The sequence below is a fragment of the Lottia gigantea genome, assembly GCF_000327385.1.
Source record: "Lottia gigantea unplaced genomic scaffold LOTGIsca_4, whole genome shotgun sequence".
NCBI lineage: Eukaryota > Metazoa > Mollusca > Gastropoda > Lottiidae > Lottia > Lottia gigantea.
In genome coordinates, this window is record NW_008709379.1 from 20,418 (window position 1) to 46,218 (window position 25,801).

Sequence of the window (25,801 nt, forward strand, 5' to 3'; positions counted from 1 at the left end):
GAACACATTTATAATATTTATTAGTGTAAAGTTATGTTAGTGAACTAAATGTTGGATAATGGTACATCGAGATCAAAGGGTGACGTCAAATTTTAAGTTATAATAACACTGCAAAATCAATTGATGTGATTTAATTATTATTGGTCATGTGGTCACTGACAAATAACCCATCATGCTCATGGAATTGAGAGCAATATTAGAACTTCCAGGAGGTTCTGTCAGTTCCCATTATCAGGATTCCTTCCCCATTCCCCGTCCCCTACTCCACGGCTTTGGTAATTGTGTAGCTTGCCATTAAGATTACAGTTATATAAAGCACCTATATTATATGTATGTAAGACTACAGTTATATAGAATATCAAATCACCAAGACCGCATGGGTCTCCCTTACTTTTTGTACGGAGGCCCATTAAAGACATACACATATATATATGTCCTATATGAGCATATTATCCAGAGTTTACGGGCAATTCGCGCGTCTTAGCCGTCGTAGAAAATTTTTGAAATTATACCATACTATCTCACATAAACTTCATTCGAAATATCAAATCACCAAATTGTTGTCTCCCTTACTTTTTGCACAGAGGCCCGTAAAAGAGATACACTAATTGACATATATATGGCCAGAATAATACCCAGAGTTTACGGGTAATTTGCGAGTCTTAGCTGTCATGTAGGAACATTTTCAAATTCATACCATACTATCTCAAACTAGTCCTAATTCGAATTATTAAGTTGCTGTCTCCCTTACCATTAAGTTATTTTAATAATATTTAAGTTAGAAATAATTCAGATTTCATATCAGGTCGATTTTCCGCGAATGTGTATGCTGAGACGATTCGACCCGATTCTACCCGATTCTGTATGCTAGTTAAATGTGTTTGCAAAGTTCAGCTCGGCGGAAAATTTCTAGTGCAGTCTTGGAAAAGGAATGCTGAGCTAGGAAGACAGCAGAGACTAGGACCGGGTAAAATAATCGAAATAGAATAAGAGAGTTTCGTTTCTATATAGTTTGTCTGAGGAGTAATTTCAGAATATTACGAAATCCTTTGTCAAGATTATCAGGTGCAGTTGATTTCTTGAAAGATTGTCAATATGACAATCGAGACTAAAAGTAATAGAAATATACTTCCGGTACACATGCGCAGTATTGACGTCCACGTATTCTTCTCCAACATTGCCGACAGTGATATAAACTAAAACATTATGGTAAATTCTTATCTTATTTTTTCATATTTAAACTCTTTGACACGTCCCTATCCTCATTTGTGATCTTTTCAGTAGCTACTGTAAGAATGGTAAGTGTCAGACCTTTATTTCTCTGTGATCCAACTGTAGCAAGGTGTCTGCTAAAATTTCAATCCCCACTGTATTATCAATATCAACAACCATCATCATTCACCAAAACCAACAATAACAACAAGTTTACCTGTCCAAATATAATCAATCAAGTTAATCAAGATTCAGATATTCAGTGCAGTGACACAATTAAATTTGGCACTGTTTAAACGTTTAAACACTGTCCTATGTCTATATTGCAAATGAAATTGATCAAAAAACACTAAAAATTCAAAAAAAAAAAAAGAAATTCTCTTCTGCTTCAGCTATACATATTACATAAAGTTATTATCAAACATATTCAGATTTGAATTGATAAGTAGGTGTTTAATTTGGTGAGACTTTTATATTTTATCAAATAATATTTTTTTTCAGCCTCTCCGTTTAGATATAAAGCGAAAGCTATCAGCTCGTTCTGATCGTGTCAAGTCTGTTGACCTTCACCCCAGTGAGCCATGGATGTTGGCTAGTTTATATAATGGTAACGTCCATATTTGGAATTATGAATCACAGGTAGGTGTATGTTATTGTTTTTATCAACCTAAGATGAATGTTTACGTTCTAATTTTATCACCTTTTGGGCTAATGAAGATAGGCATCATCTCTTGTGTGAAATGAGGAATATTCTTTTTATTTCCAACTGTCTAGGGATCTTATTTGTGCACAGGGATCTTATTTGTACACAATGTGCAGCACAGTGGGCCTAAGTTTGAAAAAGGTGAGATTGTTGTCTGCTGGGAGATTAGGTGCTGTGGGTTTGAATTCTCCTCATGGTCAAAAAAATTCTTTTGGAAAGTCAATTAATATTTTTGTTTTACAGCAACTTATCAAGTCATTTGAAGTTTGTGATTTGCCAGTTAGAGCGGCTAAGTTTGTGGCCAGGAAAAATTGGGTGATAACTGGCTCAGTAAGTAGAAAAATAATTCAAAGCTTATAAAACACATACAATATTTTACCATTGGAGCATACTATCTCTATCAACTTTGGGATACAAGCAGCGTTTCTCAAATACACTTCATTTCAATGAATAAAGATTAAATTATCCTTTTTTGATTGGATGAAATGAGATATTTTTTTTGATAAAGATGGGCTATGCGACCAGTTATCCCTGATTATCAGTATTCCAGAGATATCTTTTACCTTTCTGTGGGTGTCAATTGTAATTTTTTGTAAGTTACGAAATAGAAGTTCATCCTAGAAAATTCCACTTGAAAATGTTACATATTTGGGCTGAAGATTGTTTTTGCAAATACAACTTTCCAAATGATAATGTGTAAAATATTTAAAACTGTCTTACCTGAAGCTGATTTTTGTGAAAATTTATCAGTAAGATCTAATGTACAAAACAGTTTGCGAAGACAGATAAAGCATTGCGTCACACCCAACTTCGATATTTTCTATTATAGGATGATATGACAGTAAGAGTGTATAATTATAATACATTAGAACGTGTTCACCAATTTGAAGCTCACTCAGATTACCTACGATCTATAGCAGTTCATCCTACACAACCCTATATACTTACTAGTAGTGGTAGGTAACTTTATTATTGTATTTAACATGTATTTATATGTTATATATCTCTAGTTGTTGTCTCTATTGTGGCAAAATTCAGTTCACAGTATAAAACATGTTGAAAAAAAGACAAAAACAAGGGCTTTTCAACCACAAAAAACTGTGATACCAGTTTTATTGATAGTCTTCAGACTAATATCTTTAGGATATTTGTACCCATAAAGAGCTGAGGTAAAAGATTCTGAGAATCTTGTCTTCTAACTTGATCTTATCAGATTTGGCAATGATATACCCAAACCCCGGTAAAACCTGATACTTACGAACCCCGGTAAAACCCAAACCCCAGTAACCTTCCACCGGTATCCATGAACAGTATAAATAGAACCCCGCAAGGTGAGTCTAATCAGTCTGAAGAGTTCAAACATGAACGAAACTAGTCACTGAATCAGGTATAACTGGTCGCACAGCCAATCTTTATCTCTTACAATGATATATTTGATTGTCTGTACTATTTTAAGCTTGGCTGACTGTAATATTGAGGAAAGATGACCTGCTCAGTCTATAATACTTGCGTCTATCTGCTAATATCAATTATCATTGTCCGAATGTAAAATGACAAAGCATATTCAGAATATACCATACGAAAACATACTCCTTTTCAAAATCGATTCCAAATTTGGTTACTTTATGACCTTGATAAATAAGCCATGGATTTGGAATAAACAATCATTATCATTAAGGTATTTTTCAGTAGCTTGTCATTTTCCATATAAAAATGATATCTGATTGTTGTAATAAATTGTGATTTGGTTTTATTTCAGATGATATGTTAATTAAGCTGTGGGATTGGGATAAGAACTGGACGTGTACACAAGTATTTGAAGGTCATAGTCATTATGTGATGCAGATTGTGATCAACCCTAAAGATAATAATCAATTTGCTAGTGCTTCTCTTGATAGAACTGTAAAGGTATGTTAATACATGAACCCTAGGGCTGGGTGATATCAAGTTGATATCACGATATTAAGCATTAATATATCACGATATGGGTTTATATCACAATATTACTGTATGGTTTTTACTGTTTTTTTTTTACAAAATGTTCTTTTTTTATATAGAAATTTGAATGTAAATAAAAACAACCCAGTCTCTAAAAAAACATCTGTAACAATAAATATCTTCACAATCATGAAAAAAAAATCTGTTTCAAATATTAAGTTACTTTTACAGATTGTGTAGATGATCTAATCTGGATAAAAATTTAACCATGGATCATGATAACTATCATATATCACAATATTTCGGTATTTTTTGATTAGCTGATTACTAACAATATAAATTCCTATACCTGTTATTTATCATGATAACAGTATATCGCCCAGTCCTAATAAACCATTTTTATTTTCCCCTCGTCCAGATCTAAGAAATTAAACTTTGCATTTTCTTTCTTATTTTCTAGGTATGGCAGTTAGGATCCAATGCACCAAACTTCACCTTAGAAGGCCATGAAAAGGGAGTGAACTGCGTTGATTATTATTCAGGGGGAGATAAACCTTATTTGATTTCTGGTGGTGATGATAGATTGGTTAAGATTTGGGATTATCAGGTAATAAATGTTATTTTTAATTTTCGAATTTGTCATAGGTTTGAAAATTAAACTGTTTGAACTTGCTGAAGGTCTCATCACATTAACCCTATCAACATCCAGAAAATAATCTTGAATTGCCCTTTCTCTGATAGATGTGAAGGTTAACTTCATCTAAATCTATCATTAAATATCCTAATCAATTCCAAATTGAATTTGGCATTTAAGACACCTTGGAGCCGATTTAATTGCAGAGACACATTTTTACCTGTGGTTGTTTTCTATGAGACTTGTTCTGCATTCAATATGGCTGACACGTGAATAAGGTCTATAGCAATTCCAATTTGTTAGATTCTTCACTATGTTGTTAATGGAAATGTAAGTCTTCAGACTTGATGCTAAATTATATATTTCAGAATAAGACTTGTGTACAGACATTAGAAGGCCATGCTCAGAATATTTCCTCTGTATCATTTCACCCAGAATTACCCATTATAATGACAGGTTCTGAAGATGGTAAGTCAATTATATTCTATTACTTTACATTCATCACTAACTGCAAAATATGCCTTATCACGTAAGGCCCTTTTACAATTAGTAACAACATCAAACACTTAGTTTTAGTGTAATTACAGGAACCACAAATTGGAATGGTGCAAATTGATGCTATCAGTGTCCCCCATACACATCAAATTTAGATAACCTCTTTAAAATCCCTTTAACAGTTTCCTCAACTGATGTGAATTTTCTTATTTTTACCTTTTGCTGAACATTGTCACACTATGTGTCCTCTATTTGGTTGCTAATTACTATTCTGACTAATGTAATATAAAGTGATAAGTATCATTTGTGCAGCAATTTTCATCAATATGTTAAGATCAATATTTTTCTGACCAGTTAAAATATCAAAGTTGATTTACAAGAAGTGCCATTAGGGGATATTTGAGCTGCTGCATCGGTCATGTCCTGCAAATAGAGCCAAATCAACAGCCCTGTCAGGAACTGTAAGAATTTGACCTAGAGATGAGAGAGAACATTAGGTTATCATTTCTGTTACATACAATATTTATTATGTGTCAAGGCTCGTTTTCTAAATGTTGATTGCCAAGTAATGGTCAACATATGAAGCCTAATAGAGAGCTGGGTCAATTCTAATTTTTTGATTACTTGCCCTATTTTCAGGAACTGTAAGAATTTGGCATGCTAATACCTACAGATTAGAGAGCACTTTAAACTATGGTTTAGAAAGAGTATGGACAATCTCATCACAGAAAGGGTCTAATAACGTAGCTCTAGGTTACGATGAGGGTAGCATTATTATTAAGGTGGGTACATTGCTTGTCATCGCTTGGTTTGATAAACAATGTAAGATTGAAGAATCTCTAAAAATTTGCTTGCCTATCTGTGCTTTTAGAGGGCATATAACTCAATATAAGACTATTTTGAGTCTGGTTACAATTGGCGGGCCATTAAGATTAAAAATCTTTCCCAATTTTGCAAAGGGATCTTCCAAGCATACATGATACATGTGCATAGTCTAACAAATCTGGCCCTTAAAAGGCTCTCAGTTGTGATATTGTCCCTGATTAGAACTAGACAAATTGAATGATATTTGTTGACATATTTATATATATTATTATTGTTATATTTCTAGTTGGGTCGAGAAGAACCAGCCATGTCTATGGATTCCAATGGTAAAATTATCTGGGCCAAACATTCCGAGATACAACAAGCTAATATTAAGGCTATGGGGGACCAAGATATCAAAGATGGAGAACGGCTACCATTAGCTGTGAAAGATATGGGCAGTTGTGAAATATACCCACAAGCCATTGCACACAATCCTAATGGAAGGTATGTAGACTTTGATTGATTCTTAATCTTCAACAGTATAGGTAGGGCTGGTGACACATAGTTTTTGCTATGTTTTGGTGGGTGTTGCACGAAGCAGACCATGCTTACTCTTTTCCTGATGGTACTTCTTTTTTGAGGAGTCCACTACTATACAATTATTACTCCCGATGCCATGCTTTGGACGACATTTTTATTAATGGAATCGTCTTGCTTGTACAGATTTTTATTCCTGATTTTGAAGTAAATATTATCAGTAATTCTGTTAAAATTTACCTCCAAATCTGACAAAATACCTTAAAATTGGCTTGTGAAGAGTTTCGATGGTATTTTGACTAAACTCAGATTGATATGCATGTGTACTGTCCTATGTATTATAGATTTGTAGTAGTTTGTGGAGATGGTGAATATATTATATATACAGCTATGGCACTACGTAATAAAAGTTATGGTTCAGCCCAGGAATTCGCCTGGAGTAATGATGCGTCTGTATATGCTATCAGAGAGGGAAGTAGTATGGTCAAAATATACAAAAATTTTAAAGAATTAAAGTCATTTAAACCTGATTTTGGGGCTGAAGGTAAGACTATTTAACTATTTTAAGAATTGGATCTTTATTAGTATGAATTTATAAGAAAAACTACTTTAAATTTGTATCAGAAAACAAAAGTTTTGTTTCTTCCATTTATATGATATTGATGTGTATCTTCATCATCTGGGGCCTTATTCTCCAAAACTTCACTTAAATAAAATCCAGATTTTAAGAAATACAGTAATCTGATTGGATAACAAAACTAAATTTAAAATCAATTTTAGTGATTGACCAATCAGATGATGACCAAAAATCATCTCAAGTTAAGTTTTCCAGAATAAGGCCCCAGATGATGGAGCCAGGTTTTTTTTCTCTTGCACTTTTTAGACTGCTGAACCAAAGTGGTTTCAGTTTAATTTTTATACGCCTACATGGAGTTTCTGACAGCTGGTAGTTGGCGTATGTTTCTTTGCCTGGCAAGCTATCTTTCCCTTCATTTTGTTACACAGTCCTCTGAATCAATCAATCAATTGTTCTATGGTAAAATGATGTGCTTTCCCATAGTGATAAGTATATTGACATTCACTCCTACATGATTATTTTGACTATTTAGGTATCTATGGAGGTTTCATGCTGGGAGTAAGATCTGTCAGTGGTCTAGCTTTCTACGACTGGGATACAACTGAACTCATCAGAAGAATAGAAATCACTCCTAAAAGTGTAAGTAAACCACATGTCCTTCTGTTTCTTTGATATCATAGGGTTTTTGGTGGCGCAGTGACTTGGACACTTGTAACACTTGCTTGTGATACAACTGAGAGGTCTAGAATTTCATCCCAACATAGGTTTATGATTATTTTCGATTTCAACCTGATTTCGAGAGATGAAGATCCAAGGGTATGACATGAAAAAGGTTTTAGTTGCTAGGGTAGAAAGTATAACCAGGTCCTATATGCTACTTGCTGTATACATTAATGTAGTATGCATACTTTCCTTTCCATTTAAAACCCATGAAAATTCTTAATAGAATGAAAAGGGGACTTAACTCATTTTTTATCTATATCTATTTACAGATTGTATGGAGTGAGAATGGTGAACTAGTATGCATTGCTACTGAGGAATCATTCTTTATTCTCCGCTATAATCCTGAAGCTGTGGAGAATTCCAAGGACAATAAAGACAGTGTGACAGAGGATGGTATTGAGGATGCTTTTGAGGTATGATAATCTTTAAGGGGTGGGGTAGGTTTTTTTAAGGAGGTTTTAGCTTATTTGATATTGAAAGATCTTCCAATTAAACTTTGTAATAGCTTGCAGTGATTACTGTCAAAGGAACTTGTTCATAAATAGGAGGAAGCACAAGTCCAATGTGCTGAAGGGAAACTATGTGGAAGAGATTACTACTTGTTAACGGGTAACAGTTGAGAAAATGTTACTTCGACATATAATCGATTATGAATTCCTAGTGACAATGATCGATTATTTCGATCATTTTACCCAGCCCTAACCCAGGTACTAATGTCTCAAGTCTATATTGTAGGTTATAGGGGAGATAGAAGAGGTGGTTAAAACTGGTATCTGGGTAGGAGATTGTTTTATATACACTAACAGTGTCAATAGGTTAAATTATTATGTTGGTGGTGAAATAGTTACTGTAGCTCATCTTGATAGGTAATACTATATTTCTTATTACATTTTACTTTATTGTACCATAAATGACTTACCAGGCTCATAATCGCAAAGTTCTATAACCTCAACTCTAAAAACTAGCTGTCCTGATGTTAGAAACACTGATTGACAGCTTGGGATGGGATAAACTCTTGATACCAGTGAAGCAGTGGCAGAGCCAAATTTATGTCCGAGGGGGACAGTCTAGAGGCTACATTATGTTTCGTTGATTTTTGTGTTTGTTCTGTGACTTTTACTATTGCTGGTAAATCAACGTCATATTTGAATGAAACTGTCCTGATGACGGTTTTATATCTGAAACACTTGTTGGCAGCATGGGATGAACCCAATGTGATTTCAATCCTTATAAAAGAGGATAATTATCCATACTTCCATACCACAAATTCTATGATAAAATGTGATTATAAATATTTTTTGGTAAACAATATGTTTCTTTAAGAATGATGGAACCATAAAGTTTTTAATATTTGATGTATTATTCAGAGTGATGTATTTATTGGGGTATATACCGAAGGAGAATAGAATGTATTTAGGAGATAAAGAGTTGAATGTAGTTAGCTATAGTTTATTGGTTTCTGTATTGGAATATCAGACAGCTGTCATGAGACGAGATTTCGACACGGCTGATAAAGTTTTACCCACTGTACCACGTGAACAGAGAACTCGAGTTGCTCACTTCCTTGAGAAACAGGTAAATTATCATCTGCTGTTTTTGTAAATTGTGTGGTGAATCTAATTTTAACAATTAATATTTTTACGTCAATTTAAATATTAACTTCATTAATTGAATTATAATCTGAGAATTACTTTGTGTGGAAATGGAAACACACTCCTGGAGATTTCTACGGAAAATGTCCCACGGAGGATGTAAAACTCCCTTCATTTCATTTCTTTTTTGTTAGAAATTGTCCTTTGTATAACCAAATTTCAAAGTGATAATATGTGCCCATGTATATTTTCATCAATGCAAAGAGATTCTAAGATTATCAATCCCCTTTATTGAAGGGGATATTTGTATTCTGTGTTGTATAGCTATGGCATCTTTACATTAATAAAGACTTTAATTAACTATTTTTAGTGAAGGTTTATATATGTATAAGTATTATTGTACCATATCAACTAGATATATACTTGTATTACAGGGTTTTAAATCACAAGCTTTAGCAGTAACATGTGATCCAGAACATAAATTTGAACTAGCTATACAGTTGGGCGATCTAAAAATAGCTTATACACTAGCTAAAGAGGCTGAGGTAGGTCATTATTAGATAGTTAATAACTGAAAAGGGCAATCCAGGCCAAAACTATTAAAAAATCTACTTTAACTTTTAGAGTTCATTATGCCTTATGGAAACTGTTAGATTACTACTGTACAGAAATGAATCAAATAAACGCCTTATTGTAGAGACATGTGTCTCCTACGTATTCTAAAGGTTTCAACTAATAATATCGAGGCATTATAGAGCCAAATACCAAAACTAGGTCAAACTGCTTAATTAACAATAAGTACTCTCGGTCTTTAATTACACCATTCTGATTTCGAGTCTGGTATGCATATTTCCAGTAATTTCAGATAATTGTCCCTTTAAAATAGGACAAAATTGAGAATTACTCTTTATTCATTATCTTTTCACTTTTAGTCTGAACAAAAATGGAAGCAACTGTCTGAACTAGCTATCAAGAACTGTGAATTTGGATTAGCCCAGGAGTGTTTACACCAAGCTCAAGATTTTGGAGGATTAATGTTACTCGCTAGTTCAGCTGGTAATAGAGACATGGTAGAACGTTTAGGACATACTGCCGAGAAAGCTGGTCAGAACAATGTTGCTTTCCTTTCTTACTTTACTCTTGGAAGGTAGGTGTCATTGATATTTCATTATTGAAATGAAATGAAATGAATGAAGTTTTACATCCTACTTTTCTGCACCATGTGGGCTAATGATGAGAGGCAACGCCATGCAGGGTGCAATGAAGGAAAATTTGCCAGGACAGTGACATTAATAATTATTTCATTTTTCATAATCAAATAAAGATATTTATGCCTATTCAGATATAATTTATTCTTTTTTATTTCTTTATTTTTTTGGGGGGATTTTTTAAAAAACTTTGTAGTACAGAAAGTGCAATCACATTTCATCATGAATTTTGAATTCTATAGTACGGAACCCCTAAGGCGCAATTGTAAACATATTTATTTATTATTTCGATTAAATGAATTAATTATTTCGTTTAAACGAAATAATAAATAAATATGTTTACAATTGCGCCTTAGGGGTTCCGTACTATAGGCATCTCGAGGACAAAGTTTTATTAAATATTAAATTATTATTTGTTATTTAGATACCATTTTAAAAATTTAAACCTATTGAATAGATTAAAGTGACATACCAGTATTAAGATTTATGGCCAGTTTTCATTATTTGGAAGTTTTTATAATTAAATAGTAATATGCTTTCAAAAGGACTAAAAAAAAAATGAAATCAAAAATGAGTAGGGTTAACATGAATGTCCTGGCGAAATTTCAGATAGTTGAATCGTCAATTTCGATAATAAGTTTGTTAATTACGTATTGTGTGCTTAATTAGCATGTTAATTCTGATTGATTTAATGGTTTTCATGAATCAAAAAGTTTTTAAAATTTTACTTAAATATTTAAATATACAGAAAAATAATAATTTCAAATTATCTTGGTCATTTGATAACAACCTATTTCAATTTTGATATTTATTTATTAATATATTTTAGGATATCTCTTTTTATATTTACAGAGTAGAAGAATGTCTAGATGTTTTAATAAAAACAGGAAGATTACCAGAGGCTGCTTTCTTTGCCAGAACTTATTTACCAAGTCAGATATCCAGGTAAGGTTTATATTTTATTAAGTTTTGTCTTGTCTTTAAGATAATAGTTTAAAGACCATTCTTTTGCTAAATTTCCCTAGCTGAGCACTACATGGCATTGCTATCTTTGTTGGCTCTCCTAGTCTAAAAGCAGGTCAGAGGGGCTGACATTGAAAAGCGACTTGATATTTATTTGGGATTATAACAGACCTGTTGACAGTTGGAAATCAAGAAAGAGTAGTCTTATGTTGCTGTCTTCTCTCATTAAATACTGCATGTCTTCATTTGCCCAAACAGGTGCAGAAAAGTCTGAGGTAGAAAACCATTCATTCCTTCCTTCATTTCATTTTGCTTGTCTCAGGTTTCTCAGTTAACTTCATTCAATGTTTTATTCAGGGTAGTAAAGTTATGGAGAGAAAATCTAGCCACAATAAATAAAAAGGCTGCTGAATCGTTGGCAGACCCCACAGAATATGAGAATTTATTCCCTGGTTTAAAAGAAGCATTTAAAGTTGAACAATATCTGGAACCCCAGAGAAAGGCAGTAATACCAGCTCATAAATACCCACAAGTTCCTGTAAGTAATTATTTAGTATGTACTAATTCTAACAAGATGTATCTGTACCCCCCAAAGGCCAAGCACCAATTTTTCGTGAAAATAAACATTTTTTTCATTGTAAAAATTGTGTTAAAATGTAAAAATTGAAGGAATGTACTTCCATATTGTATTAAAGGCAGGTTTTAAGCCGGTAATTTTCAGACATTTTCCTCCTAACCCCCACCTTCTTTCACTTTTAGCAAAATAGTTCCCGTAATGCAGTGGAAGAGATGCAGGCTGCCGAGGCTGAAGGTCGTTTTGATTATGAACCTGTACAGAGACTGTCAGAATCAGAGAATTTAGATACAGAGGAGTCAGATAAAAAGGATACAGAGCTAATAACACCAAAATCACCCCCTGTAAGTCTTTTTGATTATTAATTAATCAGTCAACTCGTATAAAATAAGCATGATTAACTAGTAGATTATGACAATGTAACAAACCACCATTATTTAAAATGTTATAAACTGTTAATGAAATGATAGACTGTAACTAAGATCTGAGTTGTTTACCATTATCAATATGATGTCACAGACAGAATAAATAGAACTGAATTCTTTTCAAGATGGCGGCTAACAAGTTGCCCCACCCCAGCCTCAAAAGGATAAATAGAAATCAATATTTTCATATTGTCTTTTTGAAATATTGTGTACAGATTGTGTTAACAATGTCACCAATTGTCGGTTGATGTATTTCAGGTCTCTAAACCACAACCACTTCTAGATCCAATCAAACCGGAACCAGTTCTAGATCCAATCAAACCAGAACCAGTGCCCACACCTAAAGCTGCCCCAGTAACTAAATCTCAACCGTCTGAACCAGTGAGCAGTCGGACGGCAGCCGAGATAGAACAGGAATTGGAACTAGATTTAGATAATTTACAGATAGATGATGATATCGATACTTCAGTAAGTTTTTTTTTTTCAAATCATTCCAAATCAATCGGCTGATGAAGTCGTCTTGACGATGATGAAAGCTCAGAATAAAATACTTAAGTCACTCTTAAAAGGTGTCTTCTTACTTTGTTTATTGTACAGTAAGTTCCTAGTTAAATTACATTGAAAGAGAAAAAGTATTTTATCATCAACAGAATACAGGACAGTAATATTGTTTCATGTTTTTGTTTTCTGCACCTAAATAGGCTATTATAGTGGAGCAATATCATGCAGTATGCAATGAGGAAAGGAAAAAATTTTCTGGAACAGTGTTATTAGCCTTCTCTTTTTTGATTTCCAACTGTAGAAGAATTTCAACGTACACGGCTTATTACCAAAGCATAGTGTAAAAACTTTTTAAATTTCCAATGCTAAATTAACTGTGTTTCTGGAAAGTTGCTATATAAAAGACCTTAGCAATATCTTCGTCATGGAAGGCTAAGTTTTAGGTGGAATTACAAGCACCACAGACAGCTGAATGAAAATTGGAATTATGAAAATCAGTGCTATCCTAAAAAGTTTTACAATCTTAACAATTCCTTTAACTGCTTGCTGTTTGATATTACAGGATGTTAATTTAGATGAAGATTTATTAGAAGATTAAGAAGACAGAAGATATTTATTATTTGTTATAATATGTTGATAAATTGTAAATATAAAATAGATATATATCATATTTTCACAGTGCTGTTATTAATACTGTCATTATGATATCAAACTCAAATTATAATGTTTCATATTGAATCGTGTTTCATGATCTACAGATAAAGAAACCAACAACTGATAACAATCTGAACTGCTAAACGAGAACCCGAAATCCAAACAACATATTGGCAAAACATTAGAAGCAACTCATAAACTTTTCCCATGATATAAGAGAAATAATATTTCTGACTAATTTAAACAATTTGTTATAAAATGAAATGGATACAGTGTGTTTAATTCTAAAAATAAATATCATTGCTCTACTACATTGCATTTCTTTGACATTTGATTGTAGGGTGGTGCTCGATTGGTTGGTTCTGAACAGGTTCCATCAGTTCCAATTCTGCCCTCAATCAAAGGGTATAAAAGTGGAATATGTCGCATTCAAATTTTTCCCATTTATTCCTTCTCCACCATTTTGAATTGTATCTACATCTACTATTTTTCCAGCATATGAGGAAGGCGTTCTAAACTCTGTTCCAAGTTGTTTTATTGAACGTTCTGTTGATTCCATGAATTCCGAACGTACAGAACTCACCAATCGAGCGGCCCTTATGTATGTTTGTATATATTTTAAGTGGGATCAATAATTTCTTTATGTTTGTTAATAAGACACATCTTTTAATTGTTTGTTGTTTCTGTTTTCATTAATTTTCAAGCCAAGCAAATTATTTTTGCATATCTAGGATGATTCTAAATTAGTACGTAAATTATAATCCAACTTCTGATATGCACAAATTATTCAGCTTGGCTGTAATAAAAGTCTTTGTTGATAAACAAGAAAAAGTTTGTTATTTAAGAGTCTGTCATTTCTCATTAGAAGTCTGAACGGTAGGATGTAGACTTTCACATTCAACCTCTAGTGTCCATCTTCACAATGATCAGGGTATTGCGCCTTCATCTTATACTTTGACTATACCTTGGCCCACTTTCTTGTTTTCAACAATTTGATTGGATTGTACGTCAGCAAATACAGCCAGTTAGAGCCCTGGATTTCATGTATACTTATTTGTTAGTCTCTGTGCCGAAGGCTCAAATTGCTGTATTCACATATTAAGATATAATGCCTTGACCATTGTGAAGATAATCGTGGCAAGATTCAAATCATTCGCAAGACCATTCTAATTTGTTTTTTGGTAGAATAGGTGGTAATTGGTGCTATATAATCCAGAATTATATTGTATCCATTACTTCTTATACTACCTCAAAATACAGCATACTCGAGGGTACAAATAGGTGCGCATTGTTTTCACAATTATATGGTACTAAGTGCTTGCAGACCACTTTCTTTGAATATATATATGGATGCTATTTAATGGAAGTTATTCTGGATGAGAAATTACCCTTGGCAAAATATTTTTGTGTGTCATTGATCTTTAAAATATTTCCAATAGATTTGAATGTTTAAATTTATTTCTCGTAAGATTTTAAGAATTCAATTCATGTCGGACATGATCATGCGCATTACTTGTAAATAAATTATAACTTAAATTAGTTGTCATTTTTCCTTATTCCTTCCCTTTGGTGCTTATCTTATTAAATTGGAGATAAAATGGATTTTGATATGAAAAGGGATATATTTAAAGCTGAAATTGAGAGCTCTGAACAGTTTTAGCAGCAATATCCCTTCAAAGGAATGGTAGAGACGTCTTCTCATTCTGTATCGTGAACACTGATAGCATCAATTTGCAGCATTCCATTTTCGACCAAACGATTGTGGTTCATGAAATTCTACTAACACAAAGTGTTTGATGCCGTCGCTAATTGCGACGGGTCCTGTGTGATAAAGCATATTTTGCTTTGATGTCATCAAACACCTCTTTTTGGGAAATTGCAGGTCTGATTGAAAATCGAAATGGTGCGAATCGGTGCTACCGGCTTCCCAATACAAATTTTTTTTTAGAAAACCTCTTTACAATCCCTTTAATAGTCACAAATCTTTTGATGAAAAGGGTAGAAATTAATCTTACAGGGGAAACACACAGCAGGACAAAACGTTAATTAAATATTTTAAGATATTAGTGAGTAATCATCTTGATAAATTTGATTCTTACAGAATAAGAATGTGGCAAAGTAAAACTGCTGATGCCATTTGCAGATAAAACAAACCCCATGAATGTCTGCCTGTATCTCGAAAGCTATTTCCAGAATTTAATCCCATGATATCTCCGCCATTTTCATATGCTTTAGACTTGTCAGGAACCACTGCGCCATTTTCATTCTCTGCGTCATTTAGTTCTTGGTCATTTTGATCCTCGTCACCAGTTTGAATTTTCCCGCCATTCTGGTTATCGCCATTTTGAGCCTCTCCGCCATTTTGATTTTGTTCACTAGTTTCATTAAGACATGCAGGTGGAATTGAAATCTCCAAAACTTGTAGGAGCGTTGTCTGAGCTTCAGTACAATTTGTTGTAATCAACATTTCATTGTCCTCAGGCAGTCGATAGCAATACGCAATGATCTGAAAGAGAAATAATCAGGGAACCAACGGTAAGTATTAAACACAATATCTATGGCACTAGAAAGGGTTTGGATTAGTTTTGCTTATGCTGTTTCAGATTTCACCACAATTTACCACATTGACCATAATAAAGGTTGTAACCAACCACAAGGGCGGCAATATTACATAGCAGTGGCGTAGCGAGGATTTCATTGACAAAAAGGGGAGTGGGCGCAACCATGTCCCTTCCTCCTAAATACGTCACTGCATACCAATCTGAACATGTCTCCTTATATATACGACGATTGGTGGTCTTAGTATCTTTGTAAAGAGGTTTAGTGGATGTATGCTTATAGAATACTAAATATATAATATATTAATATCACAATAATATACCACTTACCCACACTCGTAGTCTATATGTTGTTGGTGGGTCGAGTTAGCATCAGGGGGTATTCTGGCATTGTACCCAACAACATTACACATCTGGAGCTCTGTATTCCGGGCACCACACGTCATGTTCCGCTCTGAAACACAATTTGCAAAGATTTTGGTCTTCAAGCCTTCATAAGACTACGCTTCTTACAAATAGAAAGTCACGACAGGCCCGTAGCCAGGCTTAATTGTTTGCAGGGCAAGTAATATATTCGGAGAGGCAATCTTGTATGGTGTTTGGTTACTGTAATCGAATTGGTCGTCATTATTCTTTAGCTTCGGGCCTGAGTCGCCAGCCGACACATGGTATGGTAAAATAGTACCAAATGAGTCTAATATATCGCACGCCGAAACCAAGGACGCTTAAATCAGGCAGTAAAACAAAATAATCTGCAATTATAAAGCTACAAGTCAATTGATAATATACAAGTAGCAGTCCCAAGACAGCAGAACCCCTTAAGACATCCACAACATGTAATAGACCAATGCTTACCATATTCCGAACGACTACAAAAATATTTTACCGCCGATTCTATACTAGAGGCTGTCATAGCCAGGCCAGGATAATTTACATTTTTATAACATTTCAGATCTTCTGCATTCAGACATTTTAAAAAGTCAATATATTCCGCCATATTGAACCTGAAATATCCAGGCATAAACAAAGACTTCTGAAAGATTGTAATGAGTGGCAAATCTGTAAAGAATAAACCCAGAGTCAGAAAAAAGTTGCAAATCCGCTACAAGAAACCGGACGGTCTACGAAAAGCAGGATAAAAAGTAAGTGTTCAGTTCAAAATTTAAATGACAAGTGTCGTAAGTATACAAATGATAAGTCATAAGTTTACAAAATATAAGTCGAACGTCAGAAAAAAATAGTTATTCGTAAGTATACAAATAAAAAGTCGAAAGTATATAAATAATATATCGCAAGTCAAGAAATGACCAGTCGTAAGCAAATAAATGACCAGTCGTAACCTTTAGATAATAAGTCGTAAGTATACAAATAATAAGTGTTCCAAAACTGCTGTAGATTTGTTATTTATTTACAGAATAATTATATACAAAATATACTTACTTACAGTAGGTATTAATATGGCGATCATTTGTGAAGCCAGCTCGCTCATAACCTGGTGATGAAGGTTCTAGCGGTTGTTTTTCAAGGAAGGTTGTATAACACGGCATCACTGCTTGCTTATAGATCTCAGATTTCGTACAATCTCGAATACTTTGCCACTTATCAAAGCAAGACACCAATACTACAACTGATGGTAAAAATCAGAAATGGAGTTTTACGCCTTATTGATTTGAAAGTTAAGTGGGCTCATTATCAGAAAATGCAAAAAATTAGGAAGTAAAACTCCTTTCATTTCCTTTCAGTCAGCCATATTACTCGTGAGAAAGAACAATCAGACTAGACTCCAGATCAATGGTTGCCGCTTATTAATCATCACAATGTTCGTTTTCCCTGCACTAGTGACCAGTGCAATGCACTATGTACATATATTAATGCAAAAATAAACCATAAAGTTGGTAAAATCTAATTTTCATTTTTCATGAGTATCTTAGCAAAAAAAATCTTGACACTTCAGTCAACACGTTTTGATCTAAGATGTTGTAAGATGAGGTTATATCGATATAAAACCAATAAAATAAGTGGCTTAACTAATATGGTCAGACACAAAGACGTGTTCATCTTGTTTGAAGATTTCATTGTCGCTTTTATTGATGTATTCCAATGATGTAATTCACAGTCTCTACTTGTGACCTAGGCCAGTGCTTCTATAAGAGAGTTTCTCTTATAAAACCTTTACCAGATACTCGATCAACTTCAGGTTGTCGTCTGGATTTCGTGAGCCTTATATGACAAGCAATAAAACATATCTATTTCTCAAAGACATCACATTTATTAAAGGATAGCATTCCTATAGATATATGTATATGTGTCTCTGATGTCAGGGGTTTTAAACCAGGAGGTAATTACCTACCCGAACCCACAGGAGTAATTGTGAAATATTTAGGAGTAATGGGACGCTTTAATGAGGCGCATATAATCTTTAGATTATTATAATAAGTTCTTCAATTCAGTCAGGCTATATTCTCCGACATGAAAGGGAAAAACCAAAGAGAAAAATTCGCGAAATGGTAAGGATAGGAGGAAGAGGGGTAATGCAATCGATCAATGGTCTTGAAAGGGGAAATAGAAAGAAATTTGAATATATATAGCTTTTTGTGATGTCCACGGTAAGATCGGCTAACGAAAGTCTTGTGATGAAAGACATACCGGATTTCAAAAACCCAAAGCAGACCCAAGTTAATGTCCTGGAAGCGGATGCTAACTTGCATTGTCATCTACGACAATCTCTCCATTCTTCAATTAAATCAGAACATATACTACCAGTATCAAGAATGAAACCCCTATTTCATCTCTCACAATATCACAAGTAAGATGATCTTTGATCGTTTTTTTACCATGAAATTGCATTAACAAAACAATTCATGGTAAAATGATATTTTTTTACCAATTAAAATATAACTGTAGAGCCTAATCGTGATATCGAGTGAAAGCTGAAACCGGACCTACTCTCGAAAACACAGTCCGCTGTATTAGAATATATTGTACCTTGAGGTGGATTCGAACCCACGTTACCTAATTGCCAAGCAGATAAACAATCCAATTCGCTACCAGACAATGTGTAATTAGTCATTGAACACGAAACAGTGTCTATCGACTCGATCTGAGGGGATCTTAACACAACCAAGGCTCGTTCTGTTGGATCAAATCTGCGACATCATCTCTCGACGATCTGTCCTCGCACCCAAGTGCGCAACCTCGAGCGATCAAGGCTCAATCTCAATATACCTTGTACAAGGTCCAACGATCAATACAATTTAGATGCAATATAATCTGTCACGGTCAACCGGATTTGTCTGCGACTCTCTACGACCGTATAGAAAGGCCAGGCGATCGGTGGCCGACCATAAGGTTGAGCAGAGTTGCTTGATTGGAAAAGGAATGAAGCTAGATCACACGGATTGAGTGAGTGTCGAGCAACACAACAATGCGCAATCAGTTCTCGCTGGAGAAGACTGTCACTGTCCCTCGATTGTCCCTCGACCAATGTGTCCTTTCCGCGACCTTGTTCGCTTTCTCGACGCGTGCGACTTTTAGATAAAAAAAAAACAAGCAACGTTCTCTTTGTCAGGGGGACCATCCCTAGACCACGTTCAACTACGAAAGACCATGACATGGCCAGTCAGGGTCGAGTACAATATATGTTCGAGTTATCAGTTTGTATTTCTAATCATGTTTGAAACAGCTGGATAGTTCTGTCAGTTGGTTATGGTGCAGAGCGCTGGGTGTTTAATTGAAGTATGTTCTTTGTGTTTCCAGACGTTTTATCTCATATACCCCGACGTCTATTATTTTCCCAACAATGGAGTAAAGGTGATATGTTTGTATCTCAGCAGTACCCAAACTTGATTGATTGGAGGAGGGTGGTCATTTGATATCGGAGGGGCAATGGGGTGAGATGATAATATTGGTCGGCGGTCAAGTTTTCGGGGATGCAATCCATTTCTTCGGGCCCCCTCGATTTAATAAATTAATAAAAAAAACAGTATCAAAAACCGATCAAGGAAGGTCAAAAAGTATTTTTTGTTTGTTTATATAGATGGTAAGGACATGTATGATTGGTTAAAACTCTTAATTATATGCAATAAGAACATAATGATATGATTAAGAATACATGATAATTCATTAGAAACACAAATTAATCAAATAGTTTCTTTAATTTGACACTGAAATGAGATATTTAAACTAAGCGATTAATACAATAAACTAATTTGTTCTCCCTCTCTCTGTCATAAATATGTGTAAATATTTGTATATTGTATATTATTTGTATGTTTGTAAACATTATGTATTATGTTCTATTCTGATGAGCCTTTAGGTTCAAGGAAAATATAGAATTTGAATTTGAATTTAACACTACAAAATATGGAAAATCATCCTAAAAGATTTAATAAATTAAAACATTATTTAATTATTATGTACGTCTTGTCACATGATAAACCAGCGTTTATTTCCCCATAACGATAACAAGATCCACATTCATTCCTTATATTTACATTGGTTTATCTTTTCTGATAAAATACGCTAAAATGTTCTTTTTTTAATTGTAAAAATACCCGAAACCGTTGTTGCTTAATTCACCGATATCTGTCAATCAAGTTCACCGCCCCGCCCCTAATAATATTTTTTGGATGATAGAATTATAAAATATTTATTATTCCATTACAACAATTGTAAATTTCAATAAATTGTAAAATAAGATTAGACTCTAGGTATAAAACTTGGGTCAATCCTTGTTTTCGTTTTCGATGTATTCATACGCCTTATTGTCACGTGACAAACTACAGTTATTGGAAAATAAACGCCGGTTTGGCTAACTGGTTTATTGAAGGGAGTGATAGTAGCAATGTAAATATTAATCAATGAGTGTTGATATTTTAATTGTTAAATAAACTGATCAGATAGGTAATTACAATCAAACTCCATATTCTTGTGTTGTTACCAGCATAACCATTGTTTCCATCGTTACCAGCATCACAAGCATGAGGTAATTGTTTTTCCAAAATGGTAGTAAACGTAGTTTGTGTATCAGAACATACTTGTTTAAATTCGTTGTTATTACGATAACAATCTATGTCAACCAGTCGACGGCTAGAATCAAAAGCAAAAACAATGATACTAATAACAGCTGAGTTGAGATTTCTTTTACAGAACACTAGTATCCCCATTTCAGGAAGGATTGTTTTTCCATCGGTCCGATATGCACCAGTTGTCACAGATGAATTTCTTATTCTGCTTGACCAGTCTGAATTGCATTCAATCGTTCTTTTATTTGACCCGATTGAATTTCATGGACGAGGGAAGTGGGTGGTGACAGGGACACAGGGAGCCACAAGAAACCTTGATCGACCAAGACGACTTCAGACAGACGGTTTTTAACGGCTACTGTTAGAGAACAGTAGACGATCACTTCAAACGGCCTACCTTGAACGTTCTGCTAGCGCTTTATAACACAATTTTATGAACTACAGCCATTATTGAAAAAATTAAAATGAATGGAGTTTTACGTCCTACTTTTCTGCACCATATTGGCTAATGAAGACGGGCAACGCCAAGCAAGCTGAAGGGTGCAATGAGGGCAATTTTGCCAGGACAGCGCCATAAGCCTGCTCCTTTTCGATTTCCAACTGTCTAGGGACCTTTAACACAGCATGTTATAACACATGGGGCTTCGGTTTTCCGACTATTTGTGTGACTGATCGAACAAAAATAAAATGTTCTTGTACTATCGGGGCCATAACCATCCTTGGTGAAACGGCTCTGTAAAGAGTAGGAATCATATTTCGAAGCTTTTTGTCCTGTAGACGCGATGTTTCGTATGTACACAGCCTTGTATAAATGTCTACAGCACTACGTGCATCAATGCCCGTTTCATCATCGTTTCAGCATCGTATTATTTCCATCGTGATCTTGCTTCTTAAGCGCCATAGATATCAAGGCAGAAAAGAGAACCCCTGCTTCCCGCCTGGTAATACAGAAAAACCATCTTACCGACAGAGATTGTACTTGTACCCTTCATATGTTATATTACCAGTAGAGGGAGTTGTTAGTTCATCTAGTTGACGAAAACATTCAAGAAATTCAGTGTTGCTTTTGTTAAATCCTTCACATATGTGATCAAATATATTACCATCTAAAATAAAAATACTTAACGTAGTTATCTACAGCCAATATCTCAATGAGATGCATCTCTATGTAAGTGAGTTGACCTCAGGTGATATATAAACGTAGTTTAGTTTGGTGGTTGATTTTTATTACTTAAAGCGGTATTCCGCTTTTTTGTAAAAAGTTTCCATTATCAAAAACGTCGTAAATTATATCTGAAAATATTTCTAAAGTTTGTCATTTAGATCTATGGTTCTACTTGATCCAACTGAATTTGCTTTAAAAGGGTTAATGAAAACAGAGAGTACAAATTATTAATTAAGCAGTTTGACCTAGTTTTGGTGTTTGGCTAGATAGTATTAGTTGAAACATTTACAATACGTAGGACACATATTAATCTACAATTAGTTTATTTTACCCATTTCCCTATAGTAGTTTTCTAAGAGCTTCCAAATAGCATAACGAACTTGAAAACCCTACATAATGTTTTAAAATTTTTTGGCGTTTACAAATAAACGACTGGATTGTTTTAGTTAAAACTTTCAGATATGTTAAAGGGCACATTTCTCTTGATTTTGTTTATAGTTTTCACAAATTTGAGCAAAACAATTTTTCTACCTACAAAAATGCGGAGTGTCCCTTTATCTATGTTAACTCATTAACGTAAGGACGCAAAATGGTAGCGAGAATTATTGTTTTTTGAAACTAGATTATTTTGAAAGATTCTTTCATGAAGCCACAAACACGACATGGTTGACCTTGGAGTATGGAGTTATAGTGCCGCTTCACACTGTGCCGAAATTGACACCAGATGCACACACGATATAGTTAATGTTCAAACATACTTAGCCAACCACCGACTGAGTTTTTCAGGCTCTGGCTACTTATTCGTGAGTGATTTCAAAATCGTTGGCATGCCTAAAAGTTTCCACAGGAGCTTGCGAAGGTTGAATGCGTGTGTCTATTTTGCCCATGGTAAGGTCTTCTAATAGGATATCTATGAACGGGACAGTGTGAAGCCTACATTAACATGGTGGAATAGAGTTATGATACACCACATTAATAGGTTGAGTTATAAATCCCCTATGTATATATCAAATAGCTTGACATTGTGAAGATGAGCCTGCTACATCTCAAGGAGATTTATGATTATTTTTTGGGTGGTTTGGATTTAAAACTCACCCCACCTCTAGGCATCCGAAACATCATAAGAACGTCGAAGATGCTGGTCGGTCTGGATATAACGAAAAAAAAAAAAACTACAAAGATGACTTTTACTCACCGGCCTCTCTTTCAAAGAAGTATTCAATGGCGGATTGTATACCACAATTAGACATGGCCAGGTCTTGATATTCAGGTTTATAACAGTTAATTTCAACTGAATTATAACAGATTGCCCATTTTATATACTCGGCTTTGAACAATCTGGAAAAAAAAAGAGACTTAAAAATCAAATGACGCAGGATCAAGTAACCCTTGTGTTAGGAAATAAAGATGAGAAAGTTTTAGCTATCCGCATTGCTTTTCAGAATTAAAACTCGAATTCACCTTAGCACCCCCAAAATTCGATTTTTCAACTGAAATATTGCCATGCCTTTGAGCATTTTAAAGATGTTGAGACAAGTCTGTCCGATCCAGTACAGTCTACTGAAGTTGTCAATCAGACCCCTCGTGTGTGTTCTATGTGTAATGCCCAAAAGAACCTTTCCTTGAATTTATTCTTTGTCTTCAAGACAATTTATACTATAAAATAAATAACACGTCCCACATCATCCCAATGTCTTTGCCCGCCCCTCCCACACCCACTTTCAAATTTTCCATCTTTCATTTTACACATTAGAAGAATTGCTTGTGTAACCCACCTGCTATAGTTGCTGATTTCAGGATCGGAAAAAAATAAAGTTGGGCCTGCTTGAGGGGAAGGACCCGAAAAGGCATCTGTACAGCGAGTTCGTCCATTTTTAGTCTCTTGACTATACATACAATCTAGATAATCTGAATCTATATCAGCATTAACAGTCGAAACTAACACCAATAAAGCACAAACTGAAAACCAACAAAATATAATTATACATCTTCACTTCATGCATTGTTAAAGTTGCCTTTACCTATTTTTCTTGGTCAAATCATGCTCATTGTTTGATGAATTGGTGTTTCTAATGAATAAATCAAGTATTCTTGAGTGCTAAGATTGTGTGAGGATGACGTGCTTGTGTGGTAAGTGCATATCTAATGGTTTAGGGTGGTAGAATATGACAGGTAATGGTCGAGGGCGGTAAGCGTATGGTATCGTATGATATAAGATGATTCTGTCTAATGATCCACGATGGTAACGGCATGGTGTCTAATGATCTAGGGTGGTAAGAGTATGGTATCTAATGATCTAGGGTGGTAAGAGTATGGTATCTAATGATCCAGGATGGTAAGGGTATGGTTTCTAATAATCTAGGATGGTTAGGGGATGGTATCTAATAATCCAGAATGGTAAGGGTATGGTGTCTAATGATCTAGAGTGGTAAGAGTATGGTGTCTAATGATCCAGGATGGTAAGGGTATGGTGTCTAATGATCTAGGATGGTTAGGGTATGGTGTCTAATAATCCAGGATGGTAAGGGTATGGTGTCTAATGATCTAGAGTGGTAAGAGTATGGTGTCTAATGATCCACGATGGTAACGGCATGGTGTCAAATAATCTAGGATGGTTAGGGGATGGTATCTAATAATCCAGGATGGTAAGGGTATGGTGTCTAATGATCTAGAGTGGTAAGAGTATGGTATCTAATGATCCACGATGGTAACGGCATGGTGTCTAGGGTGGTAAGAGTATGGTATCTAATGATCTAGGGTGGTAAGAGTATGGTATCTAATGATCCACGATGGTAACGGCATGGTGTCTAATAATCTAGGATGGTTAGGGGATGGTATCTAATAATCCAGGATGGTAAGGGTATGGTGTCTAATGATCTAGAGTGGTAAGAGTATGGTATCTAATGATCCACGATGGTAACGGCATGGTGTCTAATGATCTAGGGTGGTAAGAGTATGGTATCTAATGATCTAGGGTGGTAAGAGTATGGTATCTAATGATCTAGGGTGGTAAGAGTATGGTATCTAATGATCCAGGGTGGTAAGGGTATGGTTTCTAATAATCTAGGATGGTAAGGGTATGGTGTCTAATAATCCAGGATGGTAAGGGTATGGTGTCTAATGATCTAGAGTGGTAAGGGTATGGTATCTAATAATCCAGGATGGTAAGGGTATGGTGTCTAATGATCTAGAGTGGTAAGAGTATGGTATCTAATAATCCAGGATGGTAAGGGTATGGTATCTAATGATCTAGGGTGGTAAACGTCTCTCAAAAATAATATACCTTGTTGTCAGTTTCTCTGACTTCGACGTATATATTGCGGCGATGATAATTTCAAAATAAAACCTGAGGAAATGGTCTCATTTTTCTCTGCAGAAGGATATCCTGGTTCTGTGACTCAAACAGCACTTCAGAGGTTTATTGGTCTTACTTGGGTGATGCCCCAAAGCCTGCATTCTGATCCGAGTCTCACACCTATTTTCAAACATTTACCAATGACTGCTTTCCGTA

The 25,801-nt window shown here is 34.7% G+C and overlaps 3 protein-coding genes across 3 annotated transcripts; 1 reads left to right on the plus strand and 2 right to left on the minus strand.

Moving 5' to 3' along the window:
• The first annotated feature begins 1,160 nt into the window (after window positions 1-1,160).
• LOTGIDRAFT_182444 (hypothetical protein) lies at window positions 1,161-15,081 on the plus strand. Its single transcript, XM_009059574.1, has 21 exons — window positions 1,161-1,209; window positions 1,714-1,851; window positions 2,159-2,245; window positions 2,745-2,871; window positions 3,675-3,823; window positions 4,314-4,460; window positions 4,856-4,955; window positions 5,622-5,764; window positions 6,094-6,293; window positions 6,671-6,870; window positions 7,436-7,542; window positions 7,896-8,039; window positions 8,362-8,492; window positions 8,994-9,201; window positions 9,653-9,763; window positions 10,151-10,365; window positions 11,279-11,371; window positions 11,747-11,927; window positions 12,149-12,307; window positions 12,647-12,856; window positions 13,452-15,081. Exons 1-21 carry the CDS (start codon window positions 1,207-1,209, stop codon window positions 13,485-13,487), a joined length of 2,889 nt encoding a protein of 962 aa, XP_009057822.1. The 5' UTR covers window positions 1,161-1,206; the 3' UTR covers window positions 13,488-15,081.
• A 557-nt stretch (window positions 15,082-15,638) lies between these two features.
• On the minus strand, window positions 15,639-17,648 carry LOTGIDRAFT_153544 (hypothetical protein; the record flags this gene model as incomplete). The annotated part of the gene is made up of 3 exons (XM_009059575.1): window positions 15,639-16,049; window positions 16,988-17,105; window positions 17,542-17,648. 3 exons carry the CDS (start codon window positions 17,646-17,648, stop codon window positions 15,639-15,641), a joined length of 636 nt encoding a protein of 211 aa, XP_009057823.1.
• A 2,591-nt stretch (window positions 17,649-20,239) lies between these two features.
• Window positions 20,240-25,746, minus strand: LOTGIDRAFT_228694 (hypothetical protein; the record flags this gene model as incomplete). Its single annotated transcript, XM_009059576.1, has 5 exons — window positions 20,240-21,189; window positions 22,090-22,231; window positions 23,486-23,628; window positions 24,066-24,249; window positions 25,722-25,746. The coding sequence occupies 5 exons, from the start codon at window positions 25,744-25,746 to the stop codon at window positions 20,976-20,978; spliced, it is 708 nt and encodes a 235-aa protein (XP_009057824.1). The 3' UTR covers window positions 20,240-20,975.
• Window positions 25,747-25,801: the final 55 nt, after the last annotated feature.